The sequence below is a fragment of the Apodemus sylvaticus genome, chromosome 5 (genome assembly GCF_947179515.1).
Source record: "Apodemus sylvaticus chromosome 5, mApoSyl1.1, whole genome shotgun sequence".
Lineage (NCBI taxonomy): Eukaryota > Metazoa > Chordata > Mammalia > Rodentia > Muridae > Apodemus > Apodemus sylvaticus.
Window position 1 is genome coordinate 39,783,870 of NC_067476.1, and position 17,419 is coordinate 39,801,288.

Here is a 17,419-nt window from a genome sequence, read left to right on the forward strand (position 1 = left end):
GGTACCTGAGAACCAATCTACACAGCTCTGGGGAGAATTCCAGGGGCGAAGGTCACCGTGTGTCCCTAACAGCAGTTATCCACGCAGAGCGCTATGCAGTTAGTGATCTCATTACCCGACTGTCATGGAGAAGGCCGACACAAGCAAGATGCCAACAACTATGTCCTCAGCTGACAGAAGCCCAGGGGACCACTGCCAGACACCTGCTGAGGAAAGTGTCTGCACACGCTGAGCACGCCCAGTTTTCTACATCAGTCCAAGTGTCTTTCCATTTACAGCCGCGCCACTGACTTGTTCCTTAATTACCACAAAACAATTTAAGAGACAAATACAACATTACCTTCAGGCTGGGAACATGGCATGGACAAGCCTGGTTGGGGGAGGGGAGGAAGAAGAAAAAGGAGGAGGAATATGAGGAATATGAGGAGGAGGAGGAGGAGGAAGAGGAGGAGGAGGAAATCATCTTCAGATGAAGAAACTGGGGCAAGTAAATGAATGTTACAGACTGAATTCAAATCACAAGCCCCTGGCCTCTAACTTCCTGTTGTCTGGCAGGTTGTGCTGCTCCTGTTCCCTCTTACACATGAACCTGAACTTGATTACCTCATCTTCACAGATATCAGTCTTCTTTCCTTTTTTGTCATCCTTATCTTCCTCATCTTCCTCATCCTCATCAGCTTGGTCATCGCTGTCATCATCGTCATCATCATCATAATCACTGTCTCCTCCCTTCCTTCTCCGCTTGCGTCCTGGAGTGGGTGTGCCCAAGGGATGCTGCTCTTCCCCTAGATCAATGGCCCCTGAAGCGTCTCTCTTGCCTGTTTTCTTAGCATGAATTATTCTAAGCCTTTAAACATGAAAAGACACAGAATAAAAAGCTGCTCTTATCCCTGTTGGATCATCATTTTTATGAGGTCGATGCCAGGCTTTCTGTTTCCCCTTCTTTCTGAGGTACTGAGGATTCAACCCACGGTTTCTTGGGTAATCACTGACCACTAAGATGCACGCCCCACCAGGACTTGGGTCCTAACTGAGACTTATTTAGTAGCTCAGCTGGCCTAGACATTTGTGATCCTTCTGCTTTCGCCTCCTAGGTGCTGGAATTACAGACATGCAGTGATACATCCAGATCATGAACCTGAGTCTTAAACAAGAAAAAAATTGTACTTGTGTAGTAAGCAATATACCAATGGCAGTAAAAAAAAAAATCAATTAAAACAATTAAGATGTGTTTCTTTATACAAGTTACAGAATATATAAAGTTCTATGAATTACCTTTAGGTAATTAGAACATATTAGACTAAGAAAATTCTGAAAGCTGAGATAAATATTTCCAACAATGTTCAAATGATACTTCCTAATTCCTTTCTTTTTTTCAATAATCCATTAATATTTTTATTTCATTCATTTGCATTTGTATTTTACCTGCATGTCTGCCTGTGAAGGTGTCAGATTCCCTGAAACTGGAGTTACAGTTTTGAGCTGTCATGTGGATGCTGGGAATTGAACCAAGGACCTCTGGTAGAGCAGCCACGGCTCTTAACCACCGAGCCATCTCTCCAGCCCCCAATTCTTCCTGATTTCTATACTGTATGCCTGGCCAAATTTCAGTTAAAATTACTGTAAAGAAACTAATCTTGTAATCTCTTTTTAAAATTCAATTTATTCATTTTCATCTTATGTGTTTTACCTGAATGTATGGATGGGCACTACGTGGGCCTGGTGCCCACAGAGGTCAGAGGAGGGTGTCAGGTGTCCTGAAACTGGATTTACTGCAAACCACTATGTAGGTGCTAGGAATTCAACTCTGGTCCTCTTCAAGTGCAAAGGCACTCCCAATCACTGAGCCATCTTTCTAGCCCCCAGACTGTTCTGCTGCTTTGTTTGTTCGTTTTAATTTGGGAAGGGGGACCACTATGTAACCCAGGCTGGTCTTAGACTCTGGACCGTCCTGCCTCACCTCTCCAAATGCTGGGATCACAGACACACATCATATGCCTTGAGAACGACTCCCTTTTACAGTCAATAAACATACTGTCATTTACTTCCTGATTGGAGAAGAATTAAATTTTAATGTTGAATAATTGTTCTTAGATTTTGTAGAAGCAGTTTTAATAAAAACTCACTAAGAAAAAGGATAGTCTCAGGTATTAATATGGTAGCAATAATGATATTGAAAAACACGGCCAACTTCAGAGAGGAAAAAAAGGAGAAAGACCTCTTTTATGTTTGAAGCATGAGTTCAATAAATCTAATTCTATTTTTTTTTGTCTGCTATAGACTCTGAACCAAAGTTTTATGAATTGTAGATTCCATTACTAGTTTACTATTCCAGACCAAGCAGTATCTTTCCGGTCAAATGAGTTTCAATTCCATCTTCCCAGCCCGCAAGCCTCCCTGGAGTCTTGCACTACCAGCACATTCATTCACTTACTTGCGGAGTTTTCCTTCCACCATCCATTTATCTCTTCTCAAGTTGGACATGTACTCAATGTTCTTGTCAATCTCACTGCCAATGCAAAAATGTAGGAAGAGATATCATCCATTTATGCACGGCACCCACTTAGAAGGCACACAATCACATATTTGAGTAGGTAAAATGATCATGGCTTTATACACGCATGGGCGTTCATTTTAAGAAGCAACCATTTCTTCATTGGATACAATATCGCTATTAGGAAATTTACTTTGGTTTCTACTTCATAAATAGAGCACTATAATATCATTTCACAATTGTTAATAAAAACAGCATGCTGCTGTGGCTGGTATATATTTAAGGAGTGATCACTTCCAAATTCATCTTGGAAACAAGCACACAGATGGACATTTACCTAAGTATATACACCTACTGTGCACAGGGAACATCGCTTTACACACGTCCAAATGGACACTAACAATGTGTTGTTAGGTAGTAAGGACCGAATAGTGGTGCCTTTATTCTTCTGAAACAGAAAACAGTGCTCTGTGTGTTGAGTTTATGTGTATGTGTACAGATGTTCTGAGGTGCCACTCAGCATCTGTACTGTTATCATGCCTATGCAAAGTGAGGTAACTCCCCCAGTCAAAGCTGTGTTATTACAATCTTGGAAATATTCCCAAAGAATACAAAAAACAAGTAACAATCATGTTAATATATCACAGCTAAGATACAGACAGAAGCCTTAATATGCCCACCAATGGTACACAGAAACGGCACTGAATACTCACAAATAGCTTTCTTAAAGGCAAACACTAAAAGTAACATATTTCAAATTTATAAACAAATTAAGAGCAAGCATAGGATGAACAGAGAACCTGAGAAGTGAGAACTTGAAATGCTAACTCATTCATAAAAATACTAGTAAAAAAAAATACATAAAAGTACAAGATGGACTTGGAATCTTTTTTTATTTTTTTATTTTTTTTTATTTTTTGAGACAGGGTTTCTCTGTATAGCACTGGCTGTCCTGGAACTCACTCTGTAGACCAGGCTGGCCTTGAATTCAGAAATCTGCCTGCCTCTGCCTTGCAGAGCGCTGGGATTATAGGCATGCGCCACCACCACCCGGCTTTTTTTTTTTGGACTTGGAATCTTAAAGGAGATTAAGTACTTTTGAAAAAAAGGTATAAACTAATTCACTGTCCGTGGATTTCTAAGGAAAATCGTGTCCTCAAAGATGTCAAGAAAGAGAGGTTTTGGACTGCTATAATGGTTCTGGATCCCAGAACTGTACCAAACAACAAAACAACATTTCCACTACATGAAGAATTAGCAAAATGCTTAAACAACACAGGTCATAAAGACTACAATTCCATATGTACAGAATGATCATTATTTTCAATAGAGCACACAGAAATAAACTGAAATAGTATTGGTGGCCATCTCTAAATGATGATTTATGATTTTGGTTTTTTTTCTTGGTGCTAGTCTGTAACTCTAAATTTCTCTATAAGCCATTTGCATATTTATTTCCCTATGACCTTCAAAACAGGGAAGCACTGACCTACCTGACCACACTCTTGCTGCAAGCCAGCTCGTTAACAAGGAAGGCCAGGACAGACGCTTTTTGTGCTGGAGTATGGGCCTGGAAAGCTTTGGTCTTTAGGCTCTCGGTCAGCTCGGTCTGCCCACAGTGGGCTTCCATGAAAATCTGCAAAACCTCGGACACATTGTCTCGATTCACACCAACATTCAGCAAATGTTCTCCCAGAGCTGTTTTTGCCTAAGAAATTTGGCATTTTTATCAGTGTTTACCATATTCATTTATGAAAAAATAATGTTAAGATATTGGTTTATATACTCTAGATGTTACTGATAGGACTTTATCACATATTTGGAGTGGAGATAAAAACAGACAAAATGATAAATAAATATTTGAGTGTGCATCCTGTTCCGTCCCCTTGTTAAACCCTCACTTAATTCAGGTACAGAGAAGAACCTGAACATAGGCAGAAAACAGACAACAATCAAGTCAATCATGTCAATCAAGTATTCTTTGTTTCCGAAGATGTTTTCTAACTACTGGCAGATGCCTATGTTCTCCTTTATGTACGGCACATGTTTTATAGGCGAGGTCAACAAGTAGGCATTCGGGGAAAGCACTGCATCTGAAAGCTTATCCCTCTTACAGCCTTATCTAGAGCAAAGCTCTCTTGAATGAGCACCGTGAGCAATGATTCAGCCTACTGTTCACAGCAACTGACAAAGGAAAACTTAGAATAAGCATGCAAGTTCTAAGTCCTTCATACATTACAAATTCTGTTTTTGACATATATCACTGGAGTATTTCCTTAAATCAACTGGGACTTTGCCAATAGCTAGAACAATAGAGAGTAACTGAGAGACGGTCTGGTCCATATTCTTAAGGTCTAACAAGATTCTTCTACATTTGCTAATTGTAACCTGTTAGAAATATACATTAACTCTAAGACATGTAGGGAAACAATAAGATAAAAAGAAATCTACACAGTCTTCTGCTACCATGAAAGTTAACTAGAAATGCACGGAGAGTAGAAACTTAAAACAGTTGGTTATATTTCGGTTTTTTTACCTTGTATCCTGTAATTAGACCTGGATCACATACAGCAGCTGAGAGGAGCCTCACAAGCAAGTCTTGTACTTCACCCATGCTGTCCCCTATATTTAGCAATCCCTCTTGAAGAACACTGAGGTTTGGAACATCAATATTCACATCAAAGCCCAAAACTTTACCAAAGTTTCGTAAGAACTGCACCACCATGAGACAGTCTGAAAATGTGGTTCCAGAGAGCACAAGTCCCGGGATGCGAGGCCACTCTGGCAAGGGCTGCAAGGAGAACACAGGTAAAACCAAAATGGTTACAAACTAAACCAGGACCTTATTTGTATATGCAGTATTATGTGTGAATTCAAGTGTATGTACACATGTTGACACTAAGTACCTTCCTCAGCTGCTCTCTACCTTACTAAACATACATCTGTCTGTCTGTCTGTCTCTGTGTGTGTGTGTGTGTGTGTATGTGTGTTGTACGTGTATGGGTATGCACATTCAAGTTTTCTGTCTGTGTTGTGGGGGTCTGTGCATGCAACAACGTGCCTGTGGTAGTCAGAGGCGATTCTCTCTCTGTCATATGGGCTCTGGAGGATCAAATTCAAGTTGTTAGGCTTGATTGTAAACACTCTCCTACTGAGAAATCCCACCAGCCATTCCCCACATTTATGTAAGCACTGCATTTTTTGAAACACAGTCTCTCACTGAACCCAGTGCTCATCAGTCTGGCTAACCTGGTTCGCCAGGGAATTTCTTCCTCTTTTGTTCTGGATTTAACTAATACATTTTTTTGATAATTCACATGATTTAAGTGAAAAAAGAAGTTGCAAGAAAATAGCCTCCAGTTTTAAAAAGTTTTAAAAGTCTGCTCACTGTAAGCTTAACTTACAGAAAGACCCATGCTGGTTAGGAAAATATAAACATCCAAACACATAAAACTAGTAAGTTTACATTTACTTTTATCTTAAAACAGTTATGCTAACTAAACTGAATACAGATACACACACACACACACACACACACACACACACACACAATGTAACCCCTACGAGGCACTAAACATTTGCATTAAGCATGTTACCAAGGACAAGTTTCTGCTTTTGTCTCGGTTTTTCATCAATAAATGGAGACAAATAGGAGCTCTGTGGGACTCTACTGAGGCTAGATCAAAACACATCACTCAAGGGATTTATGTAGGTACTCAGCACAGTACCAAGCATGTAGTAAACACCTCTATTAAAGGTTGGCTAACTGCTAAGTTTCAGCTAATGTACTGGAGAATTTACAGATAAATCTAATTCAGTTAGGTTATCTGTGAGGTGTGAAGATGTCAACGCTTCCCGTGCCTCAGTGACTGCACAGTAAGACAGCACATCTGCTTCTCTGGCTTTTCACTGCAGGTTTCCATGGCTTAGCTATGAAAACTGAGAGGTTTTCAGTGATGCAGTGGCCACCACAGGGTCAGCTGAGAAAACTGGAGGGATTAAAGGTCAGTGGGAGGGACATCGCAGTAGGAGTCACCTTTTGGTCTGCTAAGCACATGTCTTCCTTAGGTTTCTTTAGCTCCTTGGCCATTTCTAACTCCAGTCTCCGCTGTTCTAGCTTGCGTTCCTTATTCAATCGTTTCTCATCCCGTTTCTCCTGCTTCAGGCGTTCTTTTTCCTTAAAGAGAAAAGCATGCACATGAGCATCCAACCCACACCAGTATTTGAAGACTCTAGTGGGTGTGTTCAACAGCCACCAGATGACTGTTACTTCAATGAACAAAGTCGCCCTAGGAGCACATGAGCATCCAACCCACACCAGTGTTTGAAGACTCTAGTGGGTGTGTTCAACAGTCATCGATGACTGTTGCTTCAATGAACAAAGTCGCCCTAGGAAGCTGAGGAACAAGGTTAGAACCACACAGAAACACGACTTAGTCTGTTTTAAGTATTTCAACGTCCGGGTATCTTAGCACGTCTGTGCATATGTGGACATTTGTGTGTGGTTCTGTGCTCAGTTCTCACCTCATCCATATGCTTCAAAGCCCCTGAGTTGGGTTATGGGCATGCTACAGGCTGCCTGATGTGGGTGTGGAAACTGACCATGGTCCGCTGCAACAGCAGCACACATCCTAGACCAATGAGCCATTCCTTCATCACTGTCAGCTACTGAATTTTTAACTAATCTTATGGTTGGTAATCATATTATATATCTTTAACATATAACCAAAATATTTTAGATCTAAGGACTAAATAGACTTAATATTATAATATAATATTATTAGAGTCAGTAAAGACCTCTGTTTTTTAACTTGTTTGATCTTTTGTCTTTGTATGAAAATCTATGGTAATTAAGGCACGTGGGCAACAGGTATGTCTGCAAAAGCTGAGATAACTGGTATCAGCACATTGTGGCTGCAGGCTGTGACAGGGAGTTTACATTAAGAAGAGGGCCTGAGTATAAACTTGCAGAAGCAGCTCTTCAAGGGTTATCCTCACCTATCCTCAGTGCATCAGTAATAAAATACTAGCTGTCATCACAAACAACAAAAACAATACTGAAGGTAATAGCAAAAGCATTACAATGCTTGGGTAATATAAATATAGAAATGACTGTCTTTGATGTAGGGAATAACGCTGTGAGAAAGAAATTAAGAAACTTTCTATTATCATTATTACTACTTTAATGTCACAGATCAAATACAAGTCTCATTCGTTCAGAGGAGAAATAACAATTGAACCGGGTGGTGGAGCACGCCTGTAATCCCAGCACTCTGGGAGGCAGAGGCAGGCGGATTTCTGAGTTCGAGGCCAACCTGGTCTACAGAGCAAGTTCCAGGACAGCCAGGGCTACACAGAGAAACCCTGTCTGGAAAAACCAAACCAAATCCAAAAAAACAAAAAACAAAACAAAACAAAACAAAAACCCAAAACAAACAATAGAAAGTTAGGGACATTGGGTCAGTGTTGTGTAATGTGAGGATCCAAGTTCAAATCCTAAGAATCTTGGAAGCTCCTCTGCACAGTATAGATACATAGCAGCAAGGTACATCTAAATGCATGGATGACATTTATATTTATCAGTATCAGTTGTAGCTAGTGGCTTGGAACATTTATTCGCTTAAAAATGAAGGTTTATAATATAGAACAGATTATGAAATTCACACTATTTTTTTTAAATGGAGATATTCAGGTAGTCAGAAAAAATCGTGGGACTGTTTTCATTGAAGACAAGTATCCACTATCTATAACAACCACATGGAGCCGGGAGTATGTGTGGAGCTGCATGTGCCATGTATATTCTGTGGAGCTGCATACGACATACATATTCTGGAGCTGTGTATGACATGTATATTCTGGAGCTGTGTATGACATGTATATTCTGGAGCTGTGTATGACATGTATATTCTGGAGCTGTGTATGAAATGTATATTCTGGAGCTGTGTATGACATGTATATTCTGGAGCTGTGTATGACATGTATATTCTGGAGCTGTGTATGACATGTATATTCTGGAGCTGTGTATGACATGTATATTCTGGAGCTGTATATGACATGTATATTCTGGAGCTGTGTATGACATGTATATTCTGTAGTTTGGCTGTTAACTCTTATAAAACCATCTGTTTCTGCCTCCCAAGAGCTGAGATTAAAAGCATGTATCATTACCACCCGGCAAGACTTATAATTAAAATATTTCAATAGCTTGTCTTACTTTCTCATGTTCCTTAAACTAAGCTTGTTTATAGAGATGGGTAATCAAAACAAATGTGTTTCATACTGTATTACTTATACTGAGTTATAAAAATATTTATGAATTCTATAATATACTAATGGCCCTTTAAAAATAATACACAAAATAATTTATATAAATCAGGCTTAAAAAATAACGATTTATTTACACACACACACACACACACACACACACAAAAAACCATAGAAAGTAGATTTCTAAACCAGAGAACCAATAGTATACTAAGTTGGGATTCTTTTAGTAAGGCCAGTCAGTATACTGTACACAAAGAACCATAAACACTACCTGTTTAGGCAAGGCCCTACATTCTATCTGAACACTAGGAGTTAATGCTAGATATCAACAGCTGAAACAGCATAAAGTATAGAAACTCACAGAAACTGGGCAACTCACTACTGAATGAAAAATGACTTAAGATAGGAATCAAGAATAAAATTTCAAACTTTTTAGAATTTAATGAAAATAAAACCACATTTCCAACCAGTGGGATACAATGAAGTTCTACAAGGTAAAAACGGAGAGATCTCATATTAGTAACTTAATGATACACCTGGAAGCTCTAGAAAAAAATACCCAAAAGGATTAAATAGTAAGAAATATTTAAACTTAGGGACGAAATCACAGGGAATCAATAAAATGAGGAGTTGGTTCTTTAAGAAAAGACAGCAATGTTGACAAACCACTTTCTAAATTAATAAAAAGATAGATTCAAATGAATAAAATTAGACATGAAAAGGGTAGTCTAACAACAGACACTGAGGAAATTCAGAGAATGCTAAGAACATACTTTAAGAATCTGTATCTCACCAAACTGGAGAACTTGAACCGAGCTGATGAAGTTAGTTATATAAACAACCTACCTAAGTTAAATCAAGATTAAATAATCTAAACATACCTACAACCCTAGTAAAAGAAAAGCAGTAATTAAAATTCTCCCAAGAAGTAAAAGCCCACAGCAAAACAGATAGAGTACAGAATTCTACCAGAACTTCAAAGAAGAACTAAAGTCAATACTCATTAAATTATTCCACAAAGTAAAAACTAAAGGAACATATACTAATTCTTCCTTATGAAGACATTATTACATTGATACAAAAGGTACACACAGACCCTACAAAGACAGAATTATAGAAAATATCCCTTATGAACACTGATACAAAAAATGTGGACAAAATACTTGCAAACTGAATTCAAGAACACATCCAAAAAAAAAAAAAAAAAATCCACCATAACCAAATTGGCTTGATCCCAGAGATGCAGGAGATGGCTCCATGTCCACTGTATAAACAGACTAAAAGATGAAGATCACGTGATTATCTCATTAGATTCAGAAAGAGCCCCATTACTGAAGATACCTCTAACTTATGTCATTTAACATTGAAACTGAGTTGTTGCACAACTAGAAGCTTCACCCTAAATACCTAGCATCCATTGTGCTGAAAGGTACTCTGCACACTCTAGCTACCAAAGGAGAAAAGCAATCATCAGTATCACCCTGCTATCACCCTCCAACAGCAACTTGCTGGCAAGACACACTGGTAACACAGGGGCACAAATGTTAAGGGAGCAACCATCTGCATCTTGATTGGACATAAGGCCCAAACCATGAGTGAACAGGAACCCACACCTGACACTGTTAAAGTGGCCCAAACCCCAGAGACTAGACATGTCATGGGCCTGGGGGAAAACCAATTACTATTCTTCTAGTAAAGTAACACAGCAATAAATGACTCCTAATGGTATATACCATTGTGCCCATAGAGCAGTGACTCACTCAGCAGTCCTCATAGAAACTTCCTTATGGAGTAGATGGCAATTAGCAAAGAGACCCACAACTGGACAATGTTCAGAGAATTAGAGACTTGAGAAGTATTCGCCCCTTCAAGGGTCATGGATCTTATATGGAAAAAGCAGCAGAGAGATCGTAAGAGCCAGAAATGATGGATAGCTCCAAGGAGCCAGCATGCACAGGACTCATGTACATAGGAATTCACAGAGACCATGGCAGCATGCACAGGGCCAGCATTACATACTGGCATTTTGCTTGTTTTAATGAGAGAGCGAGAGAGAGAGTGAGAGAGCGAAAGAGAGAGAAAGAGAGAGAGAGAGAGAGAGAGAGAGAGAGCGCACAGGTGAGTGAGTGAACAATTAGAATCTGATCTGGGAGAAGTAGGAAAAAACCATATTCCATAAAAAATTAAATTAAAAGAAAACAGAGCAGAAAAGAAAATACAAAACTGTTTGGAGCTAGAGAGATGGTTTAGAGATGGGGAGAGGGCTGGTCTTCCAGAAGACCTGGGTTCCATCCACAGCACACACGTCGTGCCTTAAGTTTATACATAGAAGGAGCCTGAGAAGAGCTCTGAGGGCAGGAATTTACAGTTGGTGTGATCAGCATTTGCATGAGGATGCTTGGGCCCTGTCTATACATGCTGTGACATTAGTTTTGTGACATGATTACAGTAATAGGTAGCTACTGATATCTTAACCAATGCCATCCAACACTCATGGTATAAGATTAGTTTTGTGACATAATGATTACAGTAATAAGTAGGTACTGTTATCTAAACCAATACCATCTAACACTCTATAAAGAGGATCATTAAAATCTCAGTCAGGAAAATCAACATTCATTCTAGCACTTGGTTGTCAACTTTAACCTTCGGTTTGCTTATGAAGTCAGAGAGAGTAACAAATCTGTACTCCCTGAAAATACAACAGTTATTTCAGGAAAACAAACTTCAGTTTCTAAGGTAATATTCTTCAAAGCATACACTTACTTCCGCTTTTTTACGAGCTTCCATAGCTTTCATAAGCATCATATGCTGCCGCCTTCGCTCCCGTTCCTGTTAGGCCAGATAAAATTAGGAAAACAACTCAATCACGGTTAAAGGCTTGGTTTTCAAATAGAAAACAACAACAACAACAGAAACAAAAACTCAATATAGCATGTTTAGCATTTATAGACAAGTCACGGTAAATACTAAATATAAGACAAGAATGGCCATTCTGTGCATGTTTTAGTTCAGGTTTAGGAAGCGAATACAAGAGCGACCGATCAACAGCAAGGTGAGCAATGAGCATGGAGACAGTGTGACAGAGCACGCGAGTTTACTGATGGTCAGCTGGGATGCTCCTCAGAAGCTGCCAGGACAGAGAGCACAATGGTTGGCTGGAACAGGTCAGTTACCTTACATCTGCTATCAGAGAAACCACAAAAGACTATGGCCAATTGTACCAAAGGGTATATGGTTCTTAAAATTTAAGATCAGGTAGAAATTAATCCATAATCACTTTTGCATCGTGGTTTTAGAATTAAGTTAATTTTAAGTACAAAATCATTTTTAAATCCAATAATCCACCAATAAATTGGGAAGATTTTTTTAAAAAACTGTTTATATGAATTAAAAGTTAAACTAGTCATGGGTCATATACATACACCAATGAAATGTGATATTCCTATTTACTGATGTCTGACGCTTGGTGCACTGCTTAAAGGCACAAAAGCTGTACCATGGGCTGACAGTAATCTAAAATGCCCAGTATAGAAATAAGGTAAGAATTATCTTAATTTGGTAACTAATTTAATGCAAACATTTCATATTATTAATGTTTAATCAACATTTTGGTTCCAATATATTTGGTCCCCCAGAGGGGTCTCTTTCTAAAATTTGACTATAAAACCAGGATATATTTCATATTTCATATTCTCTCATCAAGCAAATCCAAAATTCCCATTGCACTTAATGGCAGTTTTGCATCCACAAGGGTGAGAGAATATGAGTCAAGAGTCTCTAAATGGATGGTGAGTCAACTTTCCATGTGACATCAGTAACATACAGTTTTTAAACAGGAGTTTTATGCAATTCAATGACAAATCTTAGAGACGTATCACACTTCTGTGTAGACGGACAAGCAGATGTATGCAATGCACTGTGCTGTAAAGCCATGCAGCAGTATGTAATATGACAGCAGCCAGTGCTACACTTTATGCATTGCTATGACAACCATATCACAACCAAATCACAATGCGGTGTTAGATGTACAGAAATAAACATACCCATACCATATCTAGTCTATGCCTCTCCAACTCCTGGTAGAAAGAGTTGGCACAACATTATGAAACAGAAATCACAGAGTCACAAAACCAAATTTAACCCCCCAAAAGACACCAATACCAAAGCAAGGCAGTAAACTGTAAGACCAAGGGAAAACTTAAGCAGAATTATTATTCAAGAGTGTATTTTTGAAGAATTCCCCCCCGCCGAATAGTTAAGCAAGGTTCTGAAGTGCCGTCCACAGTGTAGCTGCGCATACAGACCTGGTGTTTCAGAAGGACAGCCTGCTGTCTTCTCAGTTCTTTCTCCTTAAAAATAAGAAACTTTTGATATATGGTTTTTTAGGAGCGATTTAAAACACACTAAATAATAAAAAATTCACTTTCTGGTAAATTTTTAGCCATCTAATAGCTTTAACCACAGAGAAAGTTGACCATTCACTCATTCTTAACTTGCGATGGCTCTACTTTTTTTTTGGGGGGGGGGGGTTGGATTTGGTTTTTTCGAGACAGGGTTTCTCTGTGTAGCCCTGGCTGTCTTGGAACTCACTCTGTAGACCAGGCTGGCCTCGAACTCAGAAATCTGCCTGCCTCTGCCTCTTAGAGTGCTGGGATTACAGGCGTGCACCACCACTGCCCGGCTAGCTTCTTAAGTGTATGAGTGATCTGTAGCAAGGATGTTTCCTCAGTAGTTACCTCAACCTAAAGTTCAATGGATGACTGAACAATAAACTTCTACAGCAAAATCACTGAACTGAATGAATAGATTGTCAAACACAACACATAAAAACCATACATTTATCTTAAGTTACTCAATAAATTACGATTCAAGTCTTAATTAGCTTACTAAAGTCCTTCCCTACTCTAAGTATGGATGCATATATGTGCTTACATGTATGTGCATGTGTGTATCCACCAGCAGTTCACAGTATAACCACAAGGGGATGGGGTGTGGGGGACACAATGTAAAACAACTCTATAAGATTGTTACCTATTGACTATTGTTTAGCAAAATAAAATCTAGAAGAATTTAATATTAAGAGTTGAAGAAAAAGGAGTATAGAAGAATCAAGAATATTCTTTATTCTAGAGAACGAAGTAAGAGAGTATATGCCTAAATGACTGCAGCTAGAGTTAGGCAGAGCTTAGAAGGACAGCTTTGCTTAGCATAAGTTCTGCTTGTCCCAAGCACACCTATGGTGACTCCAAACAAGAACAAATGTGCTAACAACAGAACCCAACCTTGGCTCTACATGATAATGCTGTGCTGGAGCCTACAGCACCAGCAGGCTCAGTCAGCTGCTGAGTCACAAACACTCAGTGAACGTTTAAGAGCTGAGCAGGGAGGGAACAGGACAGGAATCATAATCAAAACATCCCCCAAATTATATTACAGTAATATAATGGACTGACTTTACTATTATGCAATGAGAGTTAACAGCTTTGTCTCTGGTTTTGCCTGTTTCTTTATTTTCTTGTTTATTTATAGACAGGGTCTTGCTAGGGCACTGCCCTGGGCTTCTGAGTCTCCACAGTCAGCCCCCTGTATTACAGGTAAACACCACAATGCCTAGATTACGCCTTTATTTTTAACAAATAGAACACTGCACATGAACAGAGTTATGAGGGACAGTCGGATTTGGGGCACGGCATGAACACAAATGACAATCTACTAGTTTGGGAGGTCACTCTTATCAAGCAGAACTTAAACCAGGTGCCATGCAGTACTTTGCATTTCTGATTGAGATCTTCACTTACAGATATCAAAACATCACATAAAACCTACATTAAGAAATAAAAACATACAAAAATATACATACAAATAAGAGCACACACATTTACACACATCTTTCAAGAGTAGTTTTGAGAAAACTATTTTCTCATGATTGGTGTTATGCAAAAGAAGTTTTTATTTCTAAAAATAAAAACTCTCAATTCTCAGCTACACTAACCTTGGTTCGTTTCTCGGCCTCCAATAATTTGGCATTTGCCGCTTCTTCCTTCTTTTTCTTTTTAGCCTGTGCATGCAAAACAGGTCTCAAGTCATGCAACAGCACCGCTAAGACATGCCTTGCCAGGTACAAAATGATCATGTAACTAACACATGAGCAGACAATCACAAATACCCCCACCTCACAGCACAGTCTCCAGATTGACGCCAAAATATATGTAAGCACCCTTAGAAATCACCAGACAACAAGTTTTCCTCTACAAACTGACAAACATCCAAAATAACATATTAACTTGGCACTTAAGAAAATTGTCATCTGTTGCATTTGTGGGAATGTTTAAAAAATTACTTTCTGAAAAAATTTAGAAAAAAAATGGTACTAATGAATAATAGAACTTCCAAAATAAATTAATAACTTATTATTTGCTTAAAATACACATCTGCTTTTTGAAATTGCCTTTCATACTTGATATTTTAAAAAAAGAAATCCATTATTTGGCCATAAACATTAACTGAAATGTAGTACTGAGCTTTGTGTGTTGGGTTTTCATTTAGCCCTTGTTTAACGGAAGAGCGCCTGTACTTTGACAGCCAGCAGGCATCCTGCTATGACCAACTGAAGTCACACGCCATCTAAGAATTTCTAACTATCTGCTAGCTATTGTTCAGTTGTTTTAAAAAAACAAATGTTTTAAATTTGAGAATTGTAAAATTAGCTTAAACTTCGTGAAGTAGTATATATGAATTCCTAGGAGAAGGACCTATCACCCAGAAAGCCTAGGTCTGCAGATTTCAGGTCATACAGTGGTCCATAAAGCAGCATTCGGGAACTGCTGAGGGTGAAAGATTTCAAATATTAAAACATAAAAGGGTTATTTTCACAATATTTGAAGGAAATAATTTTAGACCTTTGCAGGCTTGAACACAGGACAGGAAACGGGACCTGCTTTCCTGACAGGGCATGGCTCCCAGCCCTGATTATCACCTCAGACTGTGACCCAGCATTGCTCTGGGGAAGGAAGGGGCTGTTGAAAACTGTACAGACTTGCTGCACAGGAGTCCTGGACATGCTAACCCTATTTTCTCTTAATTTCCTCCAACTGCTGTCTAGTCAGCTTGCAGGGAAGAGGGGAACACTAGAAACCCTGGCAGTGATAGTATACTTTTATAAACATTTGTTTCTAAATCAGAAGAAACTGACTGTGCCCTAAGGGGTTTCCTGACCCTGACCACCAGGCTGTGTGAACACCCAGGTCTTCCTTCCCCTTTCCTCTTCTTTCTTCTTTTCTGCTGTGTGCTTTATTTCCTGGCATTCCAGCAGAGGATGGATGAACTTGCTAAGAGCTTTAAAGCCCATCCCATCTACACCTTTCTGAAGACTTTTTAGTGGTCATATTCATTTGTACTGATGGGGAAACCCACACATTTTATACCTTCTAGGACTTTGAGTATCATCTTAATTATGTTAAATTAAGAATTCTACCTCGGGCTGGAGAGAGATAACTCAGTGGTTAAGAGCACTGACTGCTCTTCCAGAGGGCCTGAGTTCAATTCCCAGCAACCACATGGTGGCTCACAACCATCTGTAATGGGATCCAACAATCTCTTCTGGTGTGTCTGAAGACAGCTACAGTGTACTCATCACATATGTATATATATAAAATAAAATAAAATCTTTAAAAAAAAAAGAAAAAAAGAATTCTACCTCAAGAATCTGCTGAGCTCGGAGTTCTTTTTCCATTCTGATTTGTTGTATTCTCTTAATTTTTTCCTGTAAGAAAAATGATGAAAATGTGAGATAAAATAAGTATTAAAGTAACAAGTTTTAACTGGAGTCAGATACCTTCAGCCATAAATAACAAATTAGCAAATGCTACTGAATCAAAGATTGTTATCTGTCAAGACAACTAATATTTCATGTTGCAAATTCATGAGCTTAGAGATTCTCATAATTGTAATCTATAAATGTTACATGAATATAGAGAAGATAAAACAAAGCTAATTAAACTTAAAATATATTTAGGTGGCACTTACAAATAACTGAAATTACAAATAAAACAGAAATACATAACATAAAGCCACTAGTAAGTTACTGCTACTTACTGAACTTGTACAAAGAACACTATTTCTATGGAATAACTCATATACATGCCTTTGTTGGCTTGTCATTAATTTAAATAATACTTTAAAATGATAATTATGTATATAAGGCCATTATTAAAAATAATCTCCAGTTCTGAAATTCATTTTACATGTTGACAAAATGATATCAACAAATGCTTTCAACCACAAGAATAAACCCATCTATAAATGATATAACATGATTTTATAATGAATTAATACAAATTTATACAGCAAGAAATTACTTACATGAGACAAACATCATGTACAATACCTAAAATAGTAGTTATATTTTATAATGTGTCAGTCATTTAAGTCATTTAAGTTTTGGAAAGAATTAATATTTTTGACTTTAAAATTACCCTCATAAAGCTGGGTGCACGCCTTTAATCCCAGCACTCAAGGGACAGAGGCAGGTGAATCTCTGTGAGTTTGGGGCCAGCCTGGTCTACATAGAGAAACTCTGTCTCAAAAAAAACAAAATAAAAAAAAATTGCCCTTATATGCTAAAATGACAGACATTTTAAAAAAAAATTGATCTTT

General features: G+C 38.4%; 1 protein-coding gene across 19 annotated transcripts in view; it reads right to left on the bottom strand.

The window, feature by feature from the left end:
* The window catches only part of Baz2b (bromodomain adjacent to zinc finger domain 2B), a 211,325-nt gene that overhangs the window by 20,112 nt on the left and 173,794 nt on the right, over positions 1 to 17,419 (bottom strand). For 12 of the 19 annotated variants that reach the window (XM_052182534.1, XM_052182533.1, XM_052182528.1 and 9 more), the window contains 10 exons: positions 16,461 to 16,526; positions 14,757 to 14,822; positions 13,069 to 13,113; positions 12,808 to 12,840; positions 11,528 to 11,593; positions 6,531 to 6,671; positions 5,031 to 5,285; positions 3,988 to 4,202; positions 2,435 to 2,509; positions 604 to 847 (listed from right to left, as the gene is read on the bottom strand). In XM_052182534.1, the coding sequence (XP_052038494.1) occupies positions 604 to 847; positions 2,435 to 2,509; positions 3,988 to 4,202; positions 5,031 to 5,285; positions 6,531 to 6,671; positions 11,528 to 11,593; positions 12,808 to 12,840; positions 13,069 to 13,113; positions 14,757 to 14,822; positions 16,461 to 16,526 (1,206 nt within the window). The remainder of the gene's footprint in view (positions 1 to 603; positions 848 to 2,434; positions 2,510 to 3,987; positions 4,203 to 5,030; positions 5,286 to 6,530; positions 6,672 to 11,527; positions 11,594 to 12,807; positions 12,841 to 13,068; positions 13,114 to 14,756; positions 14,823 to 16,460; positions 16,527 to 17,419) is intronic. The other 7 variants (XM_052182538.1, XM_052182539.1, XM_052182532.1 and 4 more) reach the window with 2 other exon arrangements.